At 48.7% G+C, this 17774-nt stretch overlaps 2 protein-coding genes across 3 annotated transcripts in view; one reads left to right on the top strand and one right to left on the bottom strand.

Moving 5' to 3' along the window:
- Positions 1-17774, bottom strand: part of SRRM3 (serine/arginine repetitive matrix 3) — a 110912-nt gene that overhangs the window by 57788 nt on the left and 35350 nt on the right. For both annotated transcript variants that reach the window (XM_077919257.1, XM_077919258.1), the window contains exons 3-4: positions 1258-1277; positions 966-1211 (exon numbers count right to left, since the gene is read on the bottom strand). In XM_077919257.1, coding sequence (XP_077775383.1) covers positions 966-1189 — 224 coding nt within the window. In that variant the 5' untranslated portion in view covers positions 1190-1211; positions 1258-1277. The remainder of the gene's footprint in view (positions 1-965; positions 1212-1257; positions 1278-17774) is intronic.
- Positions 10602-16850, top strand: LOC114585834 (kelch-like protein 25). The gene is made up of 4 exons (XM_028708717.2): positions 10602-10695; positions 12210-12288; positions 14454-14681; positions 15389-16850. Exons 1-4 carry the CDS (start codon positions 10602-10604, stop codon positions 16848-16850), a joined length of 1863 nt encoding a protein of 620 aa, XP_028564550.2.

Below are 17774 nucleotides of genomic sequence, written 5' to 3'. Positions count from 1 at the left end.
GTCCAAACTCGCTCACATTGCACCAAACTCACAATCCAGGCCAGAAGATGTTGCCCTATCAGGACTCCTCCAACTAAGACATTTCTCCAATTCATCACCTCCGTACGGCAGAAACTAGCCATTACAGAACAGGGCAAAAGAGCAGTCAACTCCTCAGAGCAGGTGGGGTGAATAAGAGGTTCAGGCCGGCTGGCCCTCAAAAGGCCTCAGCATCTCACTGGGGCAATTACAAGTCCCCAGCCAGTCCCAGCAAGCACAGCCTTCCGAGAGCCCCCCGGGGTCTGGTCCTTGCCAGCTGGCCTGGTGTCCACTTGGCCTCCCCTGGAACTGCAAGCCAGAAGGAGACAGGACAAGCAGAGGTTGGTGGTTTTATACTCCCTCCTATGTAGCCCATATTCAGAACGGAGGCACCTCCTGACTCTAGCAAAACAATTCCAATCGTCTCATAGCTGTGCACTGAATGTGCGCAAGTGTGGGTTCAGATGCACATCTCACAACACTGGCGTTGACGGCGATAATTAGAATGATATGCTTTTGTGCTGCTGTTTTACCGGTCTTGGGTTGTATTTTTGCTTTGAGGATATTGTTTGCTTTTATATTAGAGGTTTTCAAAACGTTAAGAGGTTTACAAATGTTCTAAACTAAGTCAGTAAATAGAATTGGAATAATAATAATAATAATAATAATAATAATAATAGCAGCCAGCAGTAACATAGTGGTTAGAGTGCTGAACAAGGACCTGGTAGAGACCAGGGTTCAAATCCACATTCAGCCATGAAGCTCACTGGGTGACCTTGGGCCCGGCGTTTACTCTTAGCCTAGCCTACCTCACAGGGATGTTGGGAGGATAAAACGAAAACTATGCATGCCACTTTGAGCTTCATGGAGGAAAGATGGGATATAAATGTAGTGATGGTGGTAGTAGCAGTAGTAGTAAATGCATAGTAAATGAATGCTGCGCTCACCCTTGCTCCTCCATCATCTCCTGCAACTCCATGCATTTCAGCTCCACCCGCCGCTTTCTCTCGTGGTCCAGAATCTCCCGGTGAGCCTTCTTCACCAAACCGGCCTCCACCAGCCTCACCTCGTCCTCTGGCTTGTGCCATGTGCCCGAGGCCCCCGCCTGGGGGAAGCCGTTGGAGGCCTCCTGTGGAGAAGGCATCCTGGCACCGTTGTTGTAGAGAGCCATGAATGCCGGGTGTGTATTTGGGTGGGTGGGTGGGTTAGGGTTAGGGTGGGTGGGTTAGGGTTAGGGTGGGTGGGCCCTTCTGTAGACCCTGTTGAGATTGAGGAAAGGGAGAAAGAAAATACACGTTTATTTCTGCATCCTAAAACACAGCAGGAGCTAAGCGAAAGGCCAGGTGCTCTCTTACTCAGAGGCTCTGGGAGAGCAGCATGCTAGGGACCAGCAAAGTTTCTCAGGAGGCTCATTTTTCCCTCCTCCCTCCTCCTCCTTTTTTCTTGTGTGACTTGTCCCTTTTTTTTAAGATTGTGAGCCAGTGGGCAGGGGAGTGCCTTAGGATTGCTTTTCATATGCCGCTCTGAGAGCCTTTTTGGCTAAAAGGAGAGGTACAGGTGATGTGAATAAATAAACAGGGAAACATCCGGAGAAGAAAGGTGTGTGATATGAGGAGTCCCAAGGGCCAGGCAGAAAAGCCTAGAGGACCACATGTGGCACTTGGGCCTGAGGTTCCTCATCCCTGCCTTTCACAAGCTCATTCAGCCCGGAGCATAAAATAACCCAACTTCACCACTGAGGAGCTTGAGGTCCCCTACTGAAGCCCCATTGAGGCCTGAAGTTCCATTGAGGCTCCACCAAATCCTGACGGTCCTCTGAGGGCTCCATTGAGACCCAAAGCTCCACCAAGGCTCCACTGAAACTTGAGGCTCCATTGAGGCCTGAAGTTCCACTGAGGCTCCACCAAAGCCTCAGGGTCCACTGAGGCTCAATTGAGACCTGAGGCTCCACTGAGGTTCTACTGGGTCCTGAGGCTGCTAGTCCCCATCCTTTCACCACTGGCTCAGACTCTTATTCTGCAGCCAGACTGTAGTGGCTGGATTGGCGGCATGTCTCCCACCGCAGTGGCCAGCCACGGCACTGCTGATTAAAGGACTTGAGCAATTGGATCAGCTCCTAATCAGAGGAAAATTAGGCTGGGGTGGGTGTGTTTTCTCTCCCCAGTTCCCAGACCTTGATCAGGATTCCTGTCCAGATATCAGAATATTGAATGCCAGCCCTGGCTTGAAAGTGCAAGCAGCTGGGATACCCCGGGGGAGTTTGCCCTGGTGTTTGATGAGCCTCTTATTAGGGGCAGCGTAATTGCTTGTATCTTCCTCACGCATGGCACACACACACACACACACACACACACACACACACACCCCGCTCTGGACTCTGCAGAAGACAAGTTGCCTCATTTTCCTCCTCTTCTGCTTTTGCACAATCAAGATGCTAATTTGCCAGCTCCATCTTCCTGCGTGCAAAAGTATTGGCGGCAGCACTGGGGTGCGGGAGAGAGCGAGAGAGAGCGGGAGAAGAGAAATGCCCAATAAATAAGCGTATGCACCGGAGGGACTGGCGGCTTTGAACGCGACCAAAAACACCAATTAGGCGGGAAAGGAGTGACCCAAACAGTGTGTGGCTTGCAAGGGAAAGAGGATCTGAGAATATAACTACCAACACCCCGGTTCTATTTTTAATCTGGAACATTGCTCCATAGCTCCCCCCCCCCCCCACTTCCCTGCAGATCAGTAGCTTTTGACAGGGTCGGCTTTGGCACGAGGAAGGAAGGGCTTAGCTCAGGAATAGAGCATCTGCTTTGCAAGGCATCTCCAGGTAAGGCTAGGAGAAAAGGCTGTCTGACATCCTGGGGAGCCGCTCCTGATCAGTGTGGACGATACTGAGATAAATGATTCCGTTGAACATAGGAAGAGCCCTGCTGGATCAGACCAATGACCCATCTAGTCCAGCATCCTGTTCTCACAGCAGCCAAACAGGTGCAGGAGTGGACTTTGGCCTTCCAAATTTCAGCAGAGCCAAAATCCAGCACCTTCCGTTCTGTGCGTGCACTACGTCATGGGTCAGCAAACTAAGGCCCGTGGGCCGGATCAGGCCCAATTGCCTTCTGGATCCGGCCCATGAACAGTCTAGGAATCGCCACATGGATCTCACATTCTTTCCCTCTCTCACACACGGCACAGCCACCGCCGCCTCCTCCCTCCCTCCTCCTGGCTTCTCCCTGCCCTGCCTAGAGGAGGAAGGGGGCTGGGCTTTGTTGGTACCAGCAGCAGCAGTGCTCGAGCGGCCGCCATTTTAAGCAGCCCCTCTCCGAAGCCCTTTCACACGCCGCTCATCATCCTGCCGCTTCTGCTGCCAGCCCCGGCCACTCGCAAGACACAGGTAAGCAGCCACCGGGGCTCGTGGTGCTCTTGCATCATTTATTTATTTTTTCAAAATATAGTCCGGCCCCCCACAAGGTCTGAGGGACAGTGGACCGGCCCCCTGCTGAAAAAGTTTGCTGACCCCTGCACTACGTCATAGTTGTGGCGCCCTGCAGCACACCCTCGGCTCAACGCCCAGTGTGGGGGAACCATCCACGCTGCCCTAAATCTGCCAGGGAAACCCACAAGCAGGATTCGAGCACAAGCACATTCTCCCCTCCTGCAGTTTCTAGCAATGGGTATTCCAAAGCATCGCTGCCTTTGACTGTAGAGGCAGAACTTAGCTATCATGGCTAGTAGCCATCGACTGCCCTCTCCTCCATGAATTTGTCCAGTCCTCTTTTAAAGGCATCCAAGTTGGTTGCCCTCATTGTCTCCTGGAGGGGTGAGTTCCATAGTTCAACTAGTGTATGTGCTGCACAAAGAAGTCCTTTCTTTTGTTTGTCCCCTGAATCTTCTGACCTTCACTGGATGTCCTCGAGTTGGTCTGACTCAGTGTAAAGAAAGGTCCTATTTTCCGACGAGCGGTTTATTCTGTTTCCGTACCTGAGTGCCTGCATTATATTTGCATTTTCACACAACTTAAAAGCCAGTTCCAGGAATATGTAGCAGAATATAGCCCAGGTTTAGCATTCATTTCCATGCTACTCACAAACGGATTGTTTCTGGAAGGAGTGATGTGGAAACGAGCGCTAAACTTGCGCCAGATTCTGCTATATTACTGGAAGTCGCTTTTCTGTGGAGTGAAAGTTCAATCAGCTCCTGCCCGGGAACCAATGTCCCCACTGTGGAAGGACGTGTGGTTCCAGAATTGGCCTCCACAGTCACTTACGGACTCATTGTTAAAACCGTGTTTAGGGAAGACAATCTTACATGGCTATGAGTGGTTGCCAAAGAAGAAGAATGCAGAAATAAACAGGTAGGGAATCGCCGGGGAGATGGAATAAACTGCTGTGTGAATGCAGCTGGGCGAAGAGACTGTGCAGGCAAAGTTCTAAGCCCCAACCAGGAAGCCTTTATAGCTGGACTGTTCTGCTAAGGCAAATGCAGAACTACGCTACTAATAGTCTCCAGGTTTGCCTGGTCCCCTGCAGGTGGCAGCGGGAGGACTGGGATCTCCAGGTGAGGGAGAGTCCCTTTAATAATAATTTTTTAAAATATTTTTTAAAAAAGAAATATTGACTATTTTCACATAACAAATTACAGTATTTCATCAATTGTATTTCCCCCCCTCCCATCTCCCCCACATACTCTCCTCCCCCCTACAACTCCCCTCAGTTTCTCTTTCTGATTTATTAACACATATTATTCTCTGCATGTTCTAAAAATGTAAAAATCTCTAAGTTATCCGTCTATTATATTAGCAAATAAATTTGTGTCTGTTTATTCAAAACCTGCCAAGGAATCCAGTTCATTTTGTTGTTTCTTTAAGTACTTTGTAAAAGGTTCCCATTATTCTTTGAAGTCACAGTTGTCCTTATCGCGCAGTTTGTACGTCAATTTTGCCAATTCCGCATAGTCCGTCAATTTCTCTTGCCACTGTTCTTTTGTCGGGGTTAATAATTTTAAAAAATATTAATAAGGAAGCTGCAAGCTTCAACCTGGCAGGTGCTGGTTGCAAATTACAGCATAGACACACTGAGCTGTCCTGGTCTCCTCTGCTCCCTCCTCCCAATTAACCTCCATGGCCAGGATCCACCCCTGTGACATGACTCAGCAAAGTCAGCAAATGAGGCGGCCAGTTAGGAAGAACTTTCTGGGGGTTAGGAGTGTTTAACCAGAGGTTGGATGGGTGGCCATCTGTCAGGGCTTCTGTAGCTGGGATTCCTGCATTCCTCGGGGTCCCTTCCAACTCTTCAATTCTATGGGATATTTGGAGTAGCCTGGACCATAAAGAAGGCTGATCGCCGAAGAATTGATGCTTTTGAATTATGGTGCTGGAGGGAGACTCTTGAGAGTCCCATGGACTGCAAGAAGATCAAACCTATCCATTCTTAAGGAAATCAGCCCTGAGTGTTCACTGGAAGGACAGATCCTGAAGCTGAGGCTCCAATACTTTGGGCCACCTCATGAGAAGAGAAGACTCCCTGGAAAAGACCCTGATGTTGGGAAAGATGGAGGGCACAATGAGAAGGGGACGACAGAGGGAGAGTTAGTTGGACAGTGTTCTCGAAGCTACCAGCATGAGTTTGACCAAACTGCGGGAGGCAGTGGAAGACAGGAGTGCCTGGCGTGCTCTGGTCCATGGGGTCACGAAGAGTCGGACATGACTAAACGACTAAACAACAACAACAACCTCCTTCTAGTTGGAATACGGTCTTCAGGCTGAATTAGATTCCTCGCTCCCCTTGCAAGGGACTGCCTCGTGCCTCCATTGGCAATTCCGCCCACGTCGATGGCATATTACCGGCAGTGGGCATTTGTGGCACAACACAGCCCGGGAGTGCTTTTCAGCTAATTCTGAAGGAGCGCTCAAACACCAAGCAGAAATATAAATACAGCTGTCTAACCCTGTTGGCCGTGGAATTGACTAGAGACGGTTGCCGGCTGCTAGCGAGGAACAGAAGGGAATGAGGGCAGAATAGAGGCTTATAATTAAGCAATCAGCCACTTAATGGAGGTGGATTCGGCAGGAGATAAGAATGATTGTGCAGGAATTACTGGAGGAGAGGTGGAGCACCGCGTCTGTGTGAAAACAGCCGTTTCGCTCAGGCAAACCTGAAAATGTGCTGGAAACAGACGCCCTCTTCTAGGAGTCGTAACACATCCCATCCCCTTGCATTCTCCTCTGCAAAGGTTGACCTTGACTGTTCACTGGGTATTCTCTGAATGTTTGCACATTTACTGGATCTTCATTCAGCAGCTCACATTTGTAATGGATGCCCATTGATTTTTGGTGCCCAACCATGATATGGTTTTTTCTTTTCTTTTTTAAAGCAGCATTGTGTTTGGTTTGCTTTTGATGTTTGACAGGGAAGGAGGGGCACTATTGGACAATTTCGGGTCCTCTAGGCTTCTCATTTTTATTTATTTTTGCAATATTCAGTTCTCCACATCAGTTGGTGATTTAAAAACAAAAACACAAGATCTCATGAAAATTCATCAGCACTTCAGTGTGAATTTCTCCTGATACGTAAATTGTTGTATGCAGTTTTCTCTAACAAGCAATTCCCTCTAATATAATGCAAATTCTCTACATTATCTGCATGAATGTATGCATTTTTATTTCACCTTAGTGCTTTGTTTCCCAAAGTGTGGGAAACATACCTGGGGGTATATGAAAGGGTTTCAAAAGGTACACATCTTTTCCAAATTTTACTTTATTCTAGATAAAATAGTATTATTAAAACTACCCCCCCATCACCTTCGCACAAGAAGTAGGGTACGCCATAAAGACTGGACTCTCAAAAAGGATTTGCAGCTATTGTAAGTTTGGAAAACAGTGGTCTATACTGAGAGGCAATGGCTGTCCCAAGGTCACCCAGTGAGCTTCAGGGCAGGAGGGTCAAAAACCCAAAACTCTAACTATTAGACCACGCTGGCTCTTCCAAGTGATCCTAGAAGATGCAATGGTTTACACTTCCACCTGTTGTTGCTACAAACCCAGGTAAATTGCCTAATGTACTGGTTGGTGAGGAGCGAGGGAGCTTAATGTGTTTCATTTGCTGTAGGCTAAAGTTGCTCAATGTCTGTCCCCCACAGCCCTAAAAAAGATTTTGACTGCCTGCTTCCTTTTGGACGATGTTCACAACTCACTTGAGATCCTTAAAGGTCACATCCACACCCTTTAACACACATTTAAAGAACATGGTTCCTCCTACGAGGAGCTGGGAACTGTCGCTCTGGGAAGAGATATTGTGCAGTGTGGGTGTCACCCAAGGCTCTCACTTCTGCTAGGCCTAAAGGTAGAAGGTATCTGTGCCCTTGTCACCATGGCAACCAGGCCAATGTGTCCCCAGCCCACTGAATCCTGGTTACCCGGGCAACTGAGATGATGCTTCCTCATCACTCCTGTGAGGTAGCTCTCCTCAGCTCACCTGTCTACCTCTCTCCCCCATGGGCTTGTTGACTCCTCCCCCTGGGCCAGGTATGGTGGTCCTCGTTGCCTACAGTCTGTCTGCATTTGACCACCTCTTTCTTACCTTCTCTCCCTTCCCTCCTCAGTTGCTCCCTGCCCACCAGTTAAAGCACAAATTTTAGGCTCCTTGGAGCGAAGGACCCTGCCAGTTTTTGGCATTGCTTTGTGATGTATCATGTATGTTGATAGCACAATATGGTTATTTTTTATAATCCTACTATACAAATACTTAATTCAGCTTAAGAAACCATTTGGGGGGGAGGGGTCAGTGGGGAACATTTGAAATATCTGAAAGGTTACCTCCTTCCCTATAGACAAATTTCCAAGGGGGGAGGGCCTTCTCTGTGGTGGCCCCTAAGATGTGGAACTCCCTCCCCACAGAGGTGCTTCTGGACACCTTCATTATACAGTTTTTGGAGAATGCTGACATTGTACTTCTTTGCCCTGATCGTTTGACACTTGAGATGCACCGTATGTTTTTTTAGGACCCGCCTTGTTTGTATGGTTTTAAGTTGTTTTGAATTGTTTCTAACACTGTGTTTTAATGCTGCAATCCACCCCGGGGCCTTATGGTTAAAGGTGGGAAATCAATAAATCGATTATAATCATAGACTCATAGAATTGTAGGGTTGACAGGGACCCCAAGGGTCATCTATTTGAACCCTATGCAATGCAGGAAGCGCAACTAAATAATCCCTGACTGATGGCCATCCAACCTCAGCAAAGAAGAAGAAGAAGAAGAAGAAGAAGAAGAAGAAGAAGAAGAAGAAGCAGCAGCAGCTCTGATGTTTCTCACCCCTACCAATGCCATCCCCAGCCAGCAAGCTCAATTATCAGGGCTGCTGAGAGGAGTCCAATGACACCTGCAGGCTCACAGCTTCCCCATCTTGAAATAGGGGTGATAAGGGCAGTATAAAGGTAGACTGCCTCTCAGTGTGAAGGCTCTCCTCAGCTTAATTTCCTCTTTCCTGTCCTTTTCTCTGGATTGCATATTTATGGACAGGGACTATCTTCTTTTTTTAAAAAAAAAACATCTTAGAAAATGTGTTAATAATGCTGTCTGATTCTGGATAGTTTTATGCTTTTTAAACAAGAGCAATGCAGCTGTTTGGGTTTAACTTGACTTCATTATTATTTTGCTTTGTGTAGTGGTGCTGAAAACACAGCCCATAGATACATCTCTCTCTCTCTCTCTCTCTCTCTCTCTCTGTGTGTGTGTGTGTGTGTGTGTGTGTATGAATGAATGAAAATGTTGAAGAGTTAGATTAATTGGATCCAACTCAGTATAAGGCAGGTTCCTATGAGAAGGTCCACATGGCTTAGTGGTTAGGGGATCTGCTTTTCATGCAGAGGGTCCCAGGGTTCAATCCCAGGTATATCTCCAGGTCAGGTCAGAAATGTTCCCCTGCCTGAAACCCTAGAGAGCCATTACCACTGAGGAGGAGGAGGAGGAGGAGGAGAAGAAGAGGAGGAGGAGGAGTTTGGACTTGATATCCCACCTTTCACTCCCCTTAAGGAGTCTCCTTTCCCTTCCTCCCCCACAACAAACACTTTGTGAGGTGAGTGGGGCTGAGAGGCTTCAGAGAAGTGTGACTGGCCCAAGGTGACCCAGCAGCTGCATGCGGAGGAGCAGGGAAGTGAACCCAGTTCCCCAGATTACGAGTCCACCGCTCTTAACCACTACACCACACTGGCTCTCTAGACAATACTGAGCTAGAGAGACCAAAACTTGACTCAGTATGACTCAGTATAAGGAAGTTTCCTGCATTCCTATTTATATCAGAACCATGAGGACCGAAATCTTGATTTATTCTTAGGGAAATGACCCATAGCTTAGTGGTAGAGCACCTTGTCTGCATCAGATGAACCCAGGCTGAATCCCTGGAAACTCTGGGTAGATAGGGCTGAAACCATAGTGAGCTGCTGCCAGTCAGTGCAGACAATACTAAGCTAAATGGACCAGTGGTCTGGTCGATATAAGGCAGCTTCCTAGAGAGCCCGTGTGGTGTAGTGGTGAGAGTGTCAGACTACGACCTGGGAGACCAAGATTCAAATCCCTCCACTTGAACATGAAGCTCATTGGGCGACCTTGGGCCAGTCACGGCCTCTCAAGACTAGCCTACCTCACAGGGTTGTTGTAGCGATTCAATGAGGAGGGGTGGAAGGACCATGTCAGCTTCTTTGATCTTCTTCAGGGGGAAAGATGACCAATAAATGCAATTATTATTGGAAATGTAAAGAAAAAGAGGGAACATTTTATCACATGTGGTGGGAATGTAAAAAGGTGAAATGCTTCTGGGAGATGATATATAATGAGATGAAAAAAAATGTTGAAATATACATTCATAAAGAAACCAGAAGCATTTTTACTCGGCATTGTGGGGAGTGATATAAATAGAAAGGAATGTAAGCTCTTTTTATATGCAATAACAGCAGCAAGAATATTACTGGCCCAAAAATGGAAGCAAGAAGAATTACCGACGATTGAAGAATGGAGAATGAAGTTAATGGACTATGCAGAATTAGATAAACTAACAGGAAGGATTCGAAACCGGCGGGACCAGAAATTCACGGAAGACTGGAGTAAATTTACGGACTACTTGAAAAGTATTTGTGAAGATCAGACGACGTTTGTAGGTTTGCAAGAAGTTTTGTGAGGAGTATTATTGGAAGTATTGCAAAAATGGAGAAGGGGAAGGATGATTTGTTAAGAGATGTAAAGGCAATATAAAGTTAAGAAATGCATAAGAAGTGGTTAAAAAGGTGGATCATCAGAGGTGCTGATGGAAGTCTAAAAAGATTGTATAAGTGATAAGTTTTGTGGTGCATTTTATAATTTATATGTTAAAATCAATAAAAAAAATTTTTTTAAAAAGCAATTATAATTAGTAGCAGAACAACAAGAGGAAGAACCTTTGAGGTCCCATCCAACTCTATGATTCTGTATTTTAAAGGTTGCAGTTTTAGGTCTGTGTGAACAGGTTGAAATGAATTCACCCCTTTGAATAACCCCAACATTAAGGACTTAACATTCTGTATCTTTGTTCATGGGGATAACAGCTTTACTCGCCAGACATCCCCAATGGCTAAGACTTCAGAGGCTCCAAGGGAGAAAGAATTGGGGTCAGGTGACCCCCAAAGCGAACTACTGTCTTTGAAACACATCATCAAGCAGGGTAAGTGTGACGACCCTGGAGTCCAGTTGTGGCTGGGACACTGAGTCAGAAGCTACAGAGCTGCAGGCTAAGGAGCCAGAGCGGCTTCCTAACAGGGGTGCCAACTTGAATAAAGTATTGGGGGGGGAATAAGCCCCGTCCCACATAACCAATCACATGACACGGTCACACAAACCATTTGAACGGTAATGGCCATCAACTTTTGGGGGGGGCGGCCATTCAAATATTTTATTGGAGGGGCTGAACCCCCCTTGGCCCCTAGGAGTTGGCTCCTATGCTCCTCAATGCTGCCGACTGGAGGGTTCGCCAAACCTGAAGCTGGCTGCCAGCAGGAGCCCCCTGAATCAGATCTTGCAGCACCAGGGCTCCCAGAACTGGACCCTCATGGGTGCCTCTTCCCCTGCACCCCAGAAAGTGGATAGAGAAAAGTCTGTATCCCTTTCTGAAAATGGTAGGACACAAGGACATGGAGCGAAGCTGAATGCTGGAAGATTCGTGACAGTTTCTTTTCAAGAAGCATAGATTGCTCTTTTCAGTACTCTTTTGGCCACCTGCTAAATACATTTTTGCTTAGGCAAGCCTGTCCACGTGCTTAGAAAGTTGATCCCAGTTTTAATCTGTTTTAACCTGTTGTTATTTTTAATTTGTTGGAAGTCTTCAATTGTTGTTGTTCTTTTTTCTTATTGGTAATGTTATGGTTTCATCTTTTCTAAAAACCACTTTAAGAAGTGGTTTTTTAAAAAATACAATCAAGTGGTTTATAAATGTTACAAAATAAGTAGTAAATAAATTAAAGGCTTGGCAGGGACTTTCCCTATCCCTGTGTGTTCGATTTTGCACAACAAGCAAGCAGAACAGGGTTGGCTGCAGGAGTCCTGTGCTGGAGCATCCCCACTATCAATGCTCGCTGGGAAAGCAAGTTTGCCTAGAATCCTTCCCTCCTAATCTTAAACATTTTGTAGCTTCCTATAGGTGTTCAACCATAAAGGAAAGGAACGCTGTACCTTTTCCTTGAAACATTCTGTTCTTTTTTCATTGCTTCTTATGTTCTAGGGCAGAGAAGGGGAACCTTTTTCCTCCAGTGATTCAGATCTTCATCTCTCTCAATCCCATCCCCTCTCCAGCAACTTTGACAGGTGGGCAGGACCGCTGCCTCTGAGTCACCTGACATCACAATGATGTCAGGCGATAGGCAGCTAGGTCTTCTTCCCACCCGTCACAGTTGGTGTCAGGGGAGACAGCGAACAAGCTGGTTTGAGTTCCCCACACATCAGCCGATGCGTGGGGAATTCAATCCTGCTTTTAGAAAGGGCTGGGTGCATTAATTAGCACATGCAAATTTTATGTGGCGCTCTGTTGTCCTCTTCATTTTATGCTATTTATTGCAGTGTGGCCTGATCCGGCAACCTCATGCTTAACATTTTAATGTACTTGCCCTATCACCTGGTGTGTTGAAGCAAAACCTGCTCACCAGCTTCCTTTAACCCCCTCATGTCATCCTCTCACCCCTGCAGGTATCAGGCAGCTGTACCAGACGCAACTGCTCTGTGATGTCACCCTGGTGGCTGAGGGAAGAAAGTTCCCTTGCCACAGGTAAGTAGCCAGCAGTACTCCAAGCCACGCTCTGCTGGGGTGGGGCATCTCAGGAGTGACTTTAAGGAAAAGACAGGGGCCATTTATCAAGTACAGTGGACGCTCGGGTTGCGAACGTGATCTGTGTGGGATGCACGTTTGCAACCCGCAGCGTCCGCAACCCGCAGTGGTGCGTCTGCGCACGCATGAGTTGCGATTCGGTGCTTCTGCACATGTGCAAAGCAAGATTTAGCGTTTCTGCAGATGCACGACTGCCGAAACCCAGAAGTAACCTGTTCTGGTACTTTTGGCGGTCCGCAACCCGAAAAAATGCAACCTGAGGCATCTGTAACCTGAGGTATGACTGTAGGAGTATATGCTGAGGCATTCTAGGAGAAGAAGTGCAAAGTTGCTTTGGCTGAGACACACAGAAAGGGGATTTGACCTCCATCAAGGCGGGGTCAGAAAATTGGAAGCTGCCCTATGCTGTGTCAGATCATTGATCAATCCAGCTCAGTGTTATGGAACTATGGAACTACCAGCCGCAGGAGGCAGTGATGGCCACCTATTTGGATAGCGTAAACAGAGGACTGGACAAATGCATGGAGGAGGAGTGGGCTATTGATGTCCACAAGCCACAATGGCTATGCCCTGACTCCACAGTCAGAGTCAGAAATGCTAAATGCTGGAAGCCATAGGGCTGGGAGTTCTCATGCTTGGGTCCTGCTTGCAGGATTCCTGCAGGCATCTGCTTGGCCACTGTGAACACAGGATGCTTGACTAGATGGGCCTGATCCAGCAGGTTCTTCTCATAGAATCATAGAGTTGGAAGAGACCACAAGGGCCATTGAGTCCAACCCCTTGCCAAGCAGGAAACACCATCAGAGCACTCCTGACATATGGTTGTCAAGCCTCTGCTTAAAGACCTCCAAAGACGGAGACTCCACCACACTCCTTGGCAGCAAATTCCACTGTCGAACAGCTCTTACTGTCAGGAAGTTCTTCCTAATGTTTAGGTGGAATCTTCTTTCTTGTAGTTTGGATCCATTGCTCCGTGTCTGCTTCTCTGGAGCAGCAGAAAACAACCTTTCTCCCTCCTCTATATGACATCCTTTTATATATTTGAACATGGCTATCATGTCACCCCTTAACCTCCTCTTCTCCAGGCTAAACATGCCCAGCTCCCTTAGCCGTTCCTCATAAGGCATCGTTTCCAGGCCTTTGACCATTTTGGTTGCCCTCCTCTGGACACGTTCCAGTTTGTCAGTGTCCTTCTTGAACTGTGGTGCCCAGAACTGGACACAGTACTCCAGGTGAGGTCTGACCAGAGCAGAATACAGTGGCACTATTACTTCCCTTGATCTAGATGCTATACTCCTATTGATGCAGCCCAGAATTGCATTGGCTTTTTTAGCTGCCGCGTCACACTGTTGGCTCATGTCAAGTTTGTGGTCAACCAAGACTCCTAGATCCTTTTCACATGTACTGCTCTCAAGCCTTCTATTGCCTACACTGACTGGCAGTGGCTCTCTGGGGTTTCGGACAGGGAGTTGGCTATTGAATCTGGGACCTTTTGCATGTAAAGCAGTTGCTCCACCACTGAGCTACAGCCCTTCTTACCGAGAGCTGCCTTATACTAAGTGATGTCCACAGAAGCGAGGTTGCGCTGTGCTGCCCTAGTATGCAAAACCTCCTTAGAAACAGAGCCAGATCGCTCTTCCATCTGGCTGGTGGCGTACTGGCAGGCAGCTGCACATCAGCCTCTTTCCTCACTCTGCTCCTTAAGCTCCTTTTAACCCCAGATGCTGGGGATTTGGCCCAGATGGTCTGCATGCCTGCTCAAGACATTTTGCTGCCTGAAGCAGGCGGGATCCCTCCACCCCAGTGCATGTATGAAAGCTAACCAGACCGGAAGTTGAAGCTTCTTACTCTCATACATCTGATGGGACAGCATCCTTAGTGGCTGGCTAGGTCAGGACCAGAGGGGAGGACACATGACACAAATGGCCCTGCCCTTCAAATCCTTGCTGTCAATCCCTGCCACCACCACCACCCCAGCAACTCCTGCCTGATGCAACTGCCTTGCTCTTTCTAATGGTAGAATCAGCCCAGGTGCAAAGCATCTTCTCTATCGCCTCTTCTCTCTGTGTGATGCATCCTAGCGCATCTCTCCTCTTCCCCTCCAGAACACTCTTGGCTTCCATCAGCCTCTACTTCCAACGAATGTTCACCAGCACCTTCAAGGAATCCCGGGAGGGCGAAATTGTGCTGATGGATTTGACCGCTTCCTCCCTCCAGAGGCTCCTGGATTACATCTATACAGGGGAGCTGCTGCTCCTCTCTGAAGACGTAGAAGAGCTGTTCACAGCAGCCAGCAGGCTTCAAATCATGTCCGCGTTGGAAATCATCACCAGGTAATAAGGAAGGGGTAGGTCAGTGCATCAAAAGCAGGGAAGGGGAAACTGTGGCCCTTCACATGTTTCCAGACTACAATTCCCCATCACTCCTGACCACTGATGGAGTCCAGAGAGCTGGAAGGCCACAACTTTGCCATTCCTGATCTAAAGACACATCCCTGTGGGGTTGCACAGCCAGTTCAGAACCAGCCTGTCCTCTTCAGTCTCCTTATTTTTTGCCATGGCAAATCAACGTGTCTTACAAAAATGACTTACAACAAAAACCATACGTAAGACTAGGGAGTGGGATACATTAAAACATCCCATCTAAGGGGTTAAATACCAAAGGTCTGTTTAAAAAGGAAGTTTTTTGTCTGGCACCTGAAGATATGTAATGATGGCACCTCCCTGGAGAGAGCATTCCGCAAATAGGAAGCCACCACTGAAAAGGCGCTGTTCTTCTGTTGCCACCATCTCATGGAGAGGGCACATGAAGAAGGGCCTCAAATGATGGTTGCAGGGTTCAGGTTAGTTCGTATGGATAAAGGCAGTCCAAGAGGAATAAGGCTTTGCAGGTCAAAAGCAGCACTTTCAATTGCTCTGCTATGCTCTAATATTGTAAGTTCTGATATTACGAAAGAGGGGGGAAAGCATGTCCCAGTCTACCTGTTTTCTCTCTGCCATGCCATATATGAGAAAAGTCTTTCCTCCTCTGCTCCTTGCAGATTCCTCATGGAGAGGATTTCCATGGAGAACTGCTTGGGTCTTTACGTGCTGGCCTATTCCCACAACCACCGGCCTCTCCTCCGCCCGGCCTCGCGCTACATTGCCTTCCATTTCGAGCACCTCATAGAGCTCACAGCCTTCCTTGCCCTCGACTTCAGCGTCCTGGTCAGCATAATTGCCTCGGACGGCCTGGAGGTGGACTCCGAACTGACCATCTACAGGGCCATGCGCCGCTGGGTGTACCACAACCCTGATGAGCGCCTCCTGAAGCACGCGGCCCTGATGGACCACATCCGCCTCTCTCTCCTGAGCCCTGAGGAACTGGCTGAGGTCCGGGCCGAGACAGAAGAGTTTTATGAGTGCGTCCGACTGCCGTGGGAGGAACTCAGCGTCCCTGAACGGCTGTGGGCCAGCAGAGGCCTACGGCAAGGCATGTACCACAAGGGCGTGGTGTGCGTGGGGCTCCCCAAATGGAGCAAGATGAACCTGGGGGATGAGGAGCTGGATTCTCAGGTCCACTTCTTCGACCCATCCACTGAGCAGTGGGAGCAGCTTCCCGACCTGAAATCGCTGACCTCGCCTAGCTGCGTCTCTCTGGGCCACAAGCTCTACATCACCGGCGGGCAGCATTTAGATGGCTCCTACTCCAATAACCTCCTGGTATACGACACTCTTGGGGGCCACTGGTCCAAGCTGCCTCCCATGACCACAGCCCGGGCATGGCATGCCTTCCTCCTATGCCACAAAAGGCTGTACGCTGCCGGCGGCTGGGACAGCACCGGGACTCTCGTGTGTGCCGAGAGCTATGACTTGGAGCGCGAGGAGTGGATGGAAATCTCCAGCCTCCCCTTTGCCTTGACTTATTTCGCCGCTGTGACACTCAAGAGCAAACTGTACCTCGTCGGCGGGGAAAGGGATGACGCCGAACTTCCTGCCCCTCACAAGGGGTTCCTGGTTTACGACATCAAATCCGGCGCCTGGTCCCAGGTCCCCATGGCCTTTGAATTCTACGAGGCCAGCGCTGTCACCTTGGGCGACTGCATATTTGTGGTCGGGGGGCTTTCTGGGGAGGGCAACGAAGGCTCCCGGTACTTCACCGGCCGTTGCGTCTGCTTGCTGAGCGATGGCACGGTGAACCAAGAACTCTCCATCCCTCTCCTCCCCATCGCCATCTCTTACCCGGGCGTCGTCTGCTGGAGGAAGAGGGTGTATGTCTTCGGGGGCGACAGCAGCGACCGCTATTCCAGCGCGATCCATTACTGGGAGCCAGGCCAGCAGAACTGGGTACAGTGTGGGGCCACTTTACCTGACCCCCACTATGGGGCGTTTGGCTTTGGCTGCATTCCGCTCAACGTCCCGAGAAAAAACATCCTGGCTGTCTTCCACCGGGGTTCCACCTTCGAGGTGGAGGAGCAGGGGGAAGACAGCTTGGAACCCTGCCCGGTGGCCAACCTTACTTAGCACATTTTGGGTCCTTGTTATTTTTAATTGGTTTATTTAAAAAGAGAGAGACCTGAAGCCGCATACCCAGTTGTCGCTGTTGTTGTGACTGCTGAACCTACCTTTCGGTAGTGGCCAGTGTGCTGGTGCAGAGCTTTGGAGCTGTCCCAGCACTGGCATCACTGCAGCCTACCTAGGCGGCTCTGGGATTATGGTGGGGCAGCTCTAAAGCAGCCCTGATCTCCCCACTGCCATGTCCAACCCCAGCAGCAGCAGTCAAGTAAGGAGGGCAGCCCCACAGCTCCACCACACACCCACCACTATAGCTCCCTCTGCAGACAAGAGGATACGGCCCCCCTTATCCAATGCGTGTTTTCATCACCTGTCTCTCATTCCTGACTCCTCGAAGCCTCTGATCCTTTGCTTCTGCTCCCAAAGCCCACACCTCAAAGCTCTGAGAATTTGCTTGTTTTTCTCTCTCGGCCCAACTGACCTTCCATTTCCCTGATTTCTGACATCCTGATATGGTCATTCGACCGTCGGAATGTTTGTGAACATTCCCTGATGCTCTGAGTTCTTTTCTTTTCCTCCCTCAGCCCAACTTGCTTTCCCATTTCCCTCACAGGAGCCGACTTGATCTTCAGTGTCACTCAGAAGTTGGAATGTTTGTGAACATTCTTTGGCACCCTAGAATATTCTGAGCCAGTAGAGTCCAGCTAGCAGGCAGGCAGTGGCCAGCATTATTGTAGACTGTGCATCATTGGGCCCTAGGAGCGTTTCCCTTCACTCACACAATTACAGGTCGACCTCACAACCGCTTTGTGTTGCACTTTGTAGCACTCTTGACAGGACTACTTACAGACTCCCTCATTTATTTAGAGCATTTCTAAGCTGGGATGCGGGTGGCACTGTGGTCTAAACCACTGAGCCTCTTGGGCTTGCCGA

The sequence above is a fragment of the Podarcis muralis genome, chromosome 15 (genome assembly GCF_964188315.1).
Source record: "Podarcis muralis chromosome 15, rPodMur119.hap1.1, whole genome shotgun sequence".
Taxonomy (NCBI): Eukaryota; Metazoa; Chordata; class Lepidosauria; order Squamata; family Lacertidae; genus Podarcis; species Podarcis muralis.
The sequence above is the reverse complement of the archived record's forward strand: the minus strand, read 5'-3'. Positions and strand labels throughout refer to the sequence as shown.

Bases quoted from the DNA above. Each gene is read 5' to 3' on its own strand.
- LOC114585834 (XM_028708717.2), top strand. From the start codon at position 10,602: ATGGCTAAGACTTCAGAGGCTCCAAGGGAGAAAGAATTGGGGTCAGGT. The intron at 10,696-12,209 runs GTAAGTGTGACG...TCACCCCTGCAG, and splicing joins GAAACACATCATCAAGCAGG to GTATCAGGCAGCTGTACCAG. The intron at 12,289-14,453 runs GTAAGTAGCCAG...CTTCCCCTCCAG, and splicing joins AGAAAGTTCCCTTGCCACAG to AACACTCTTGGCTTCCATCA.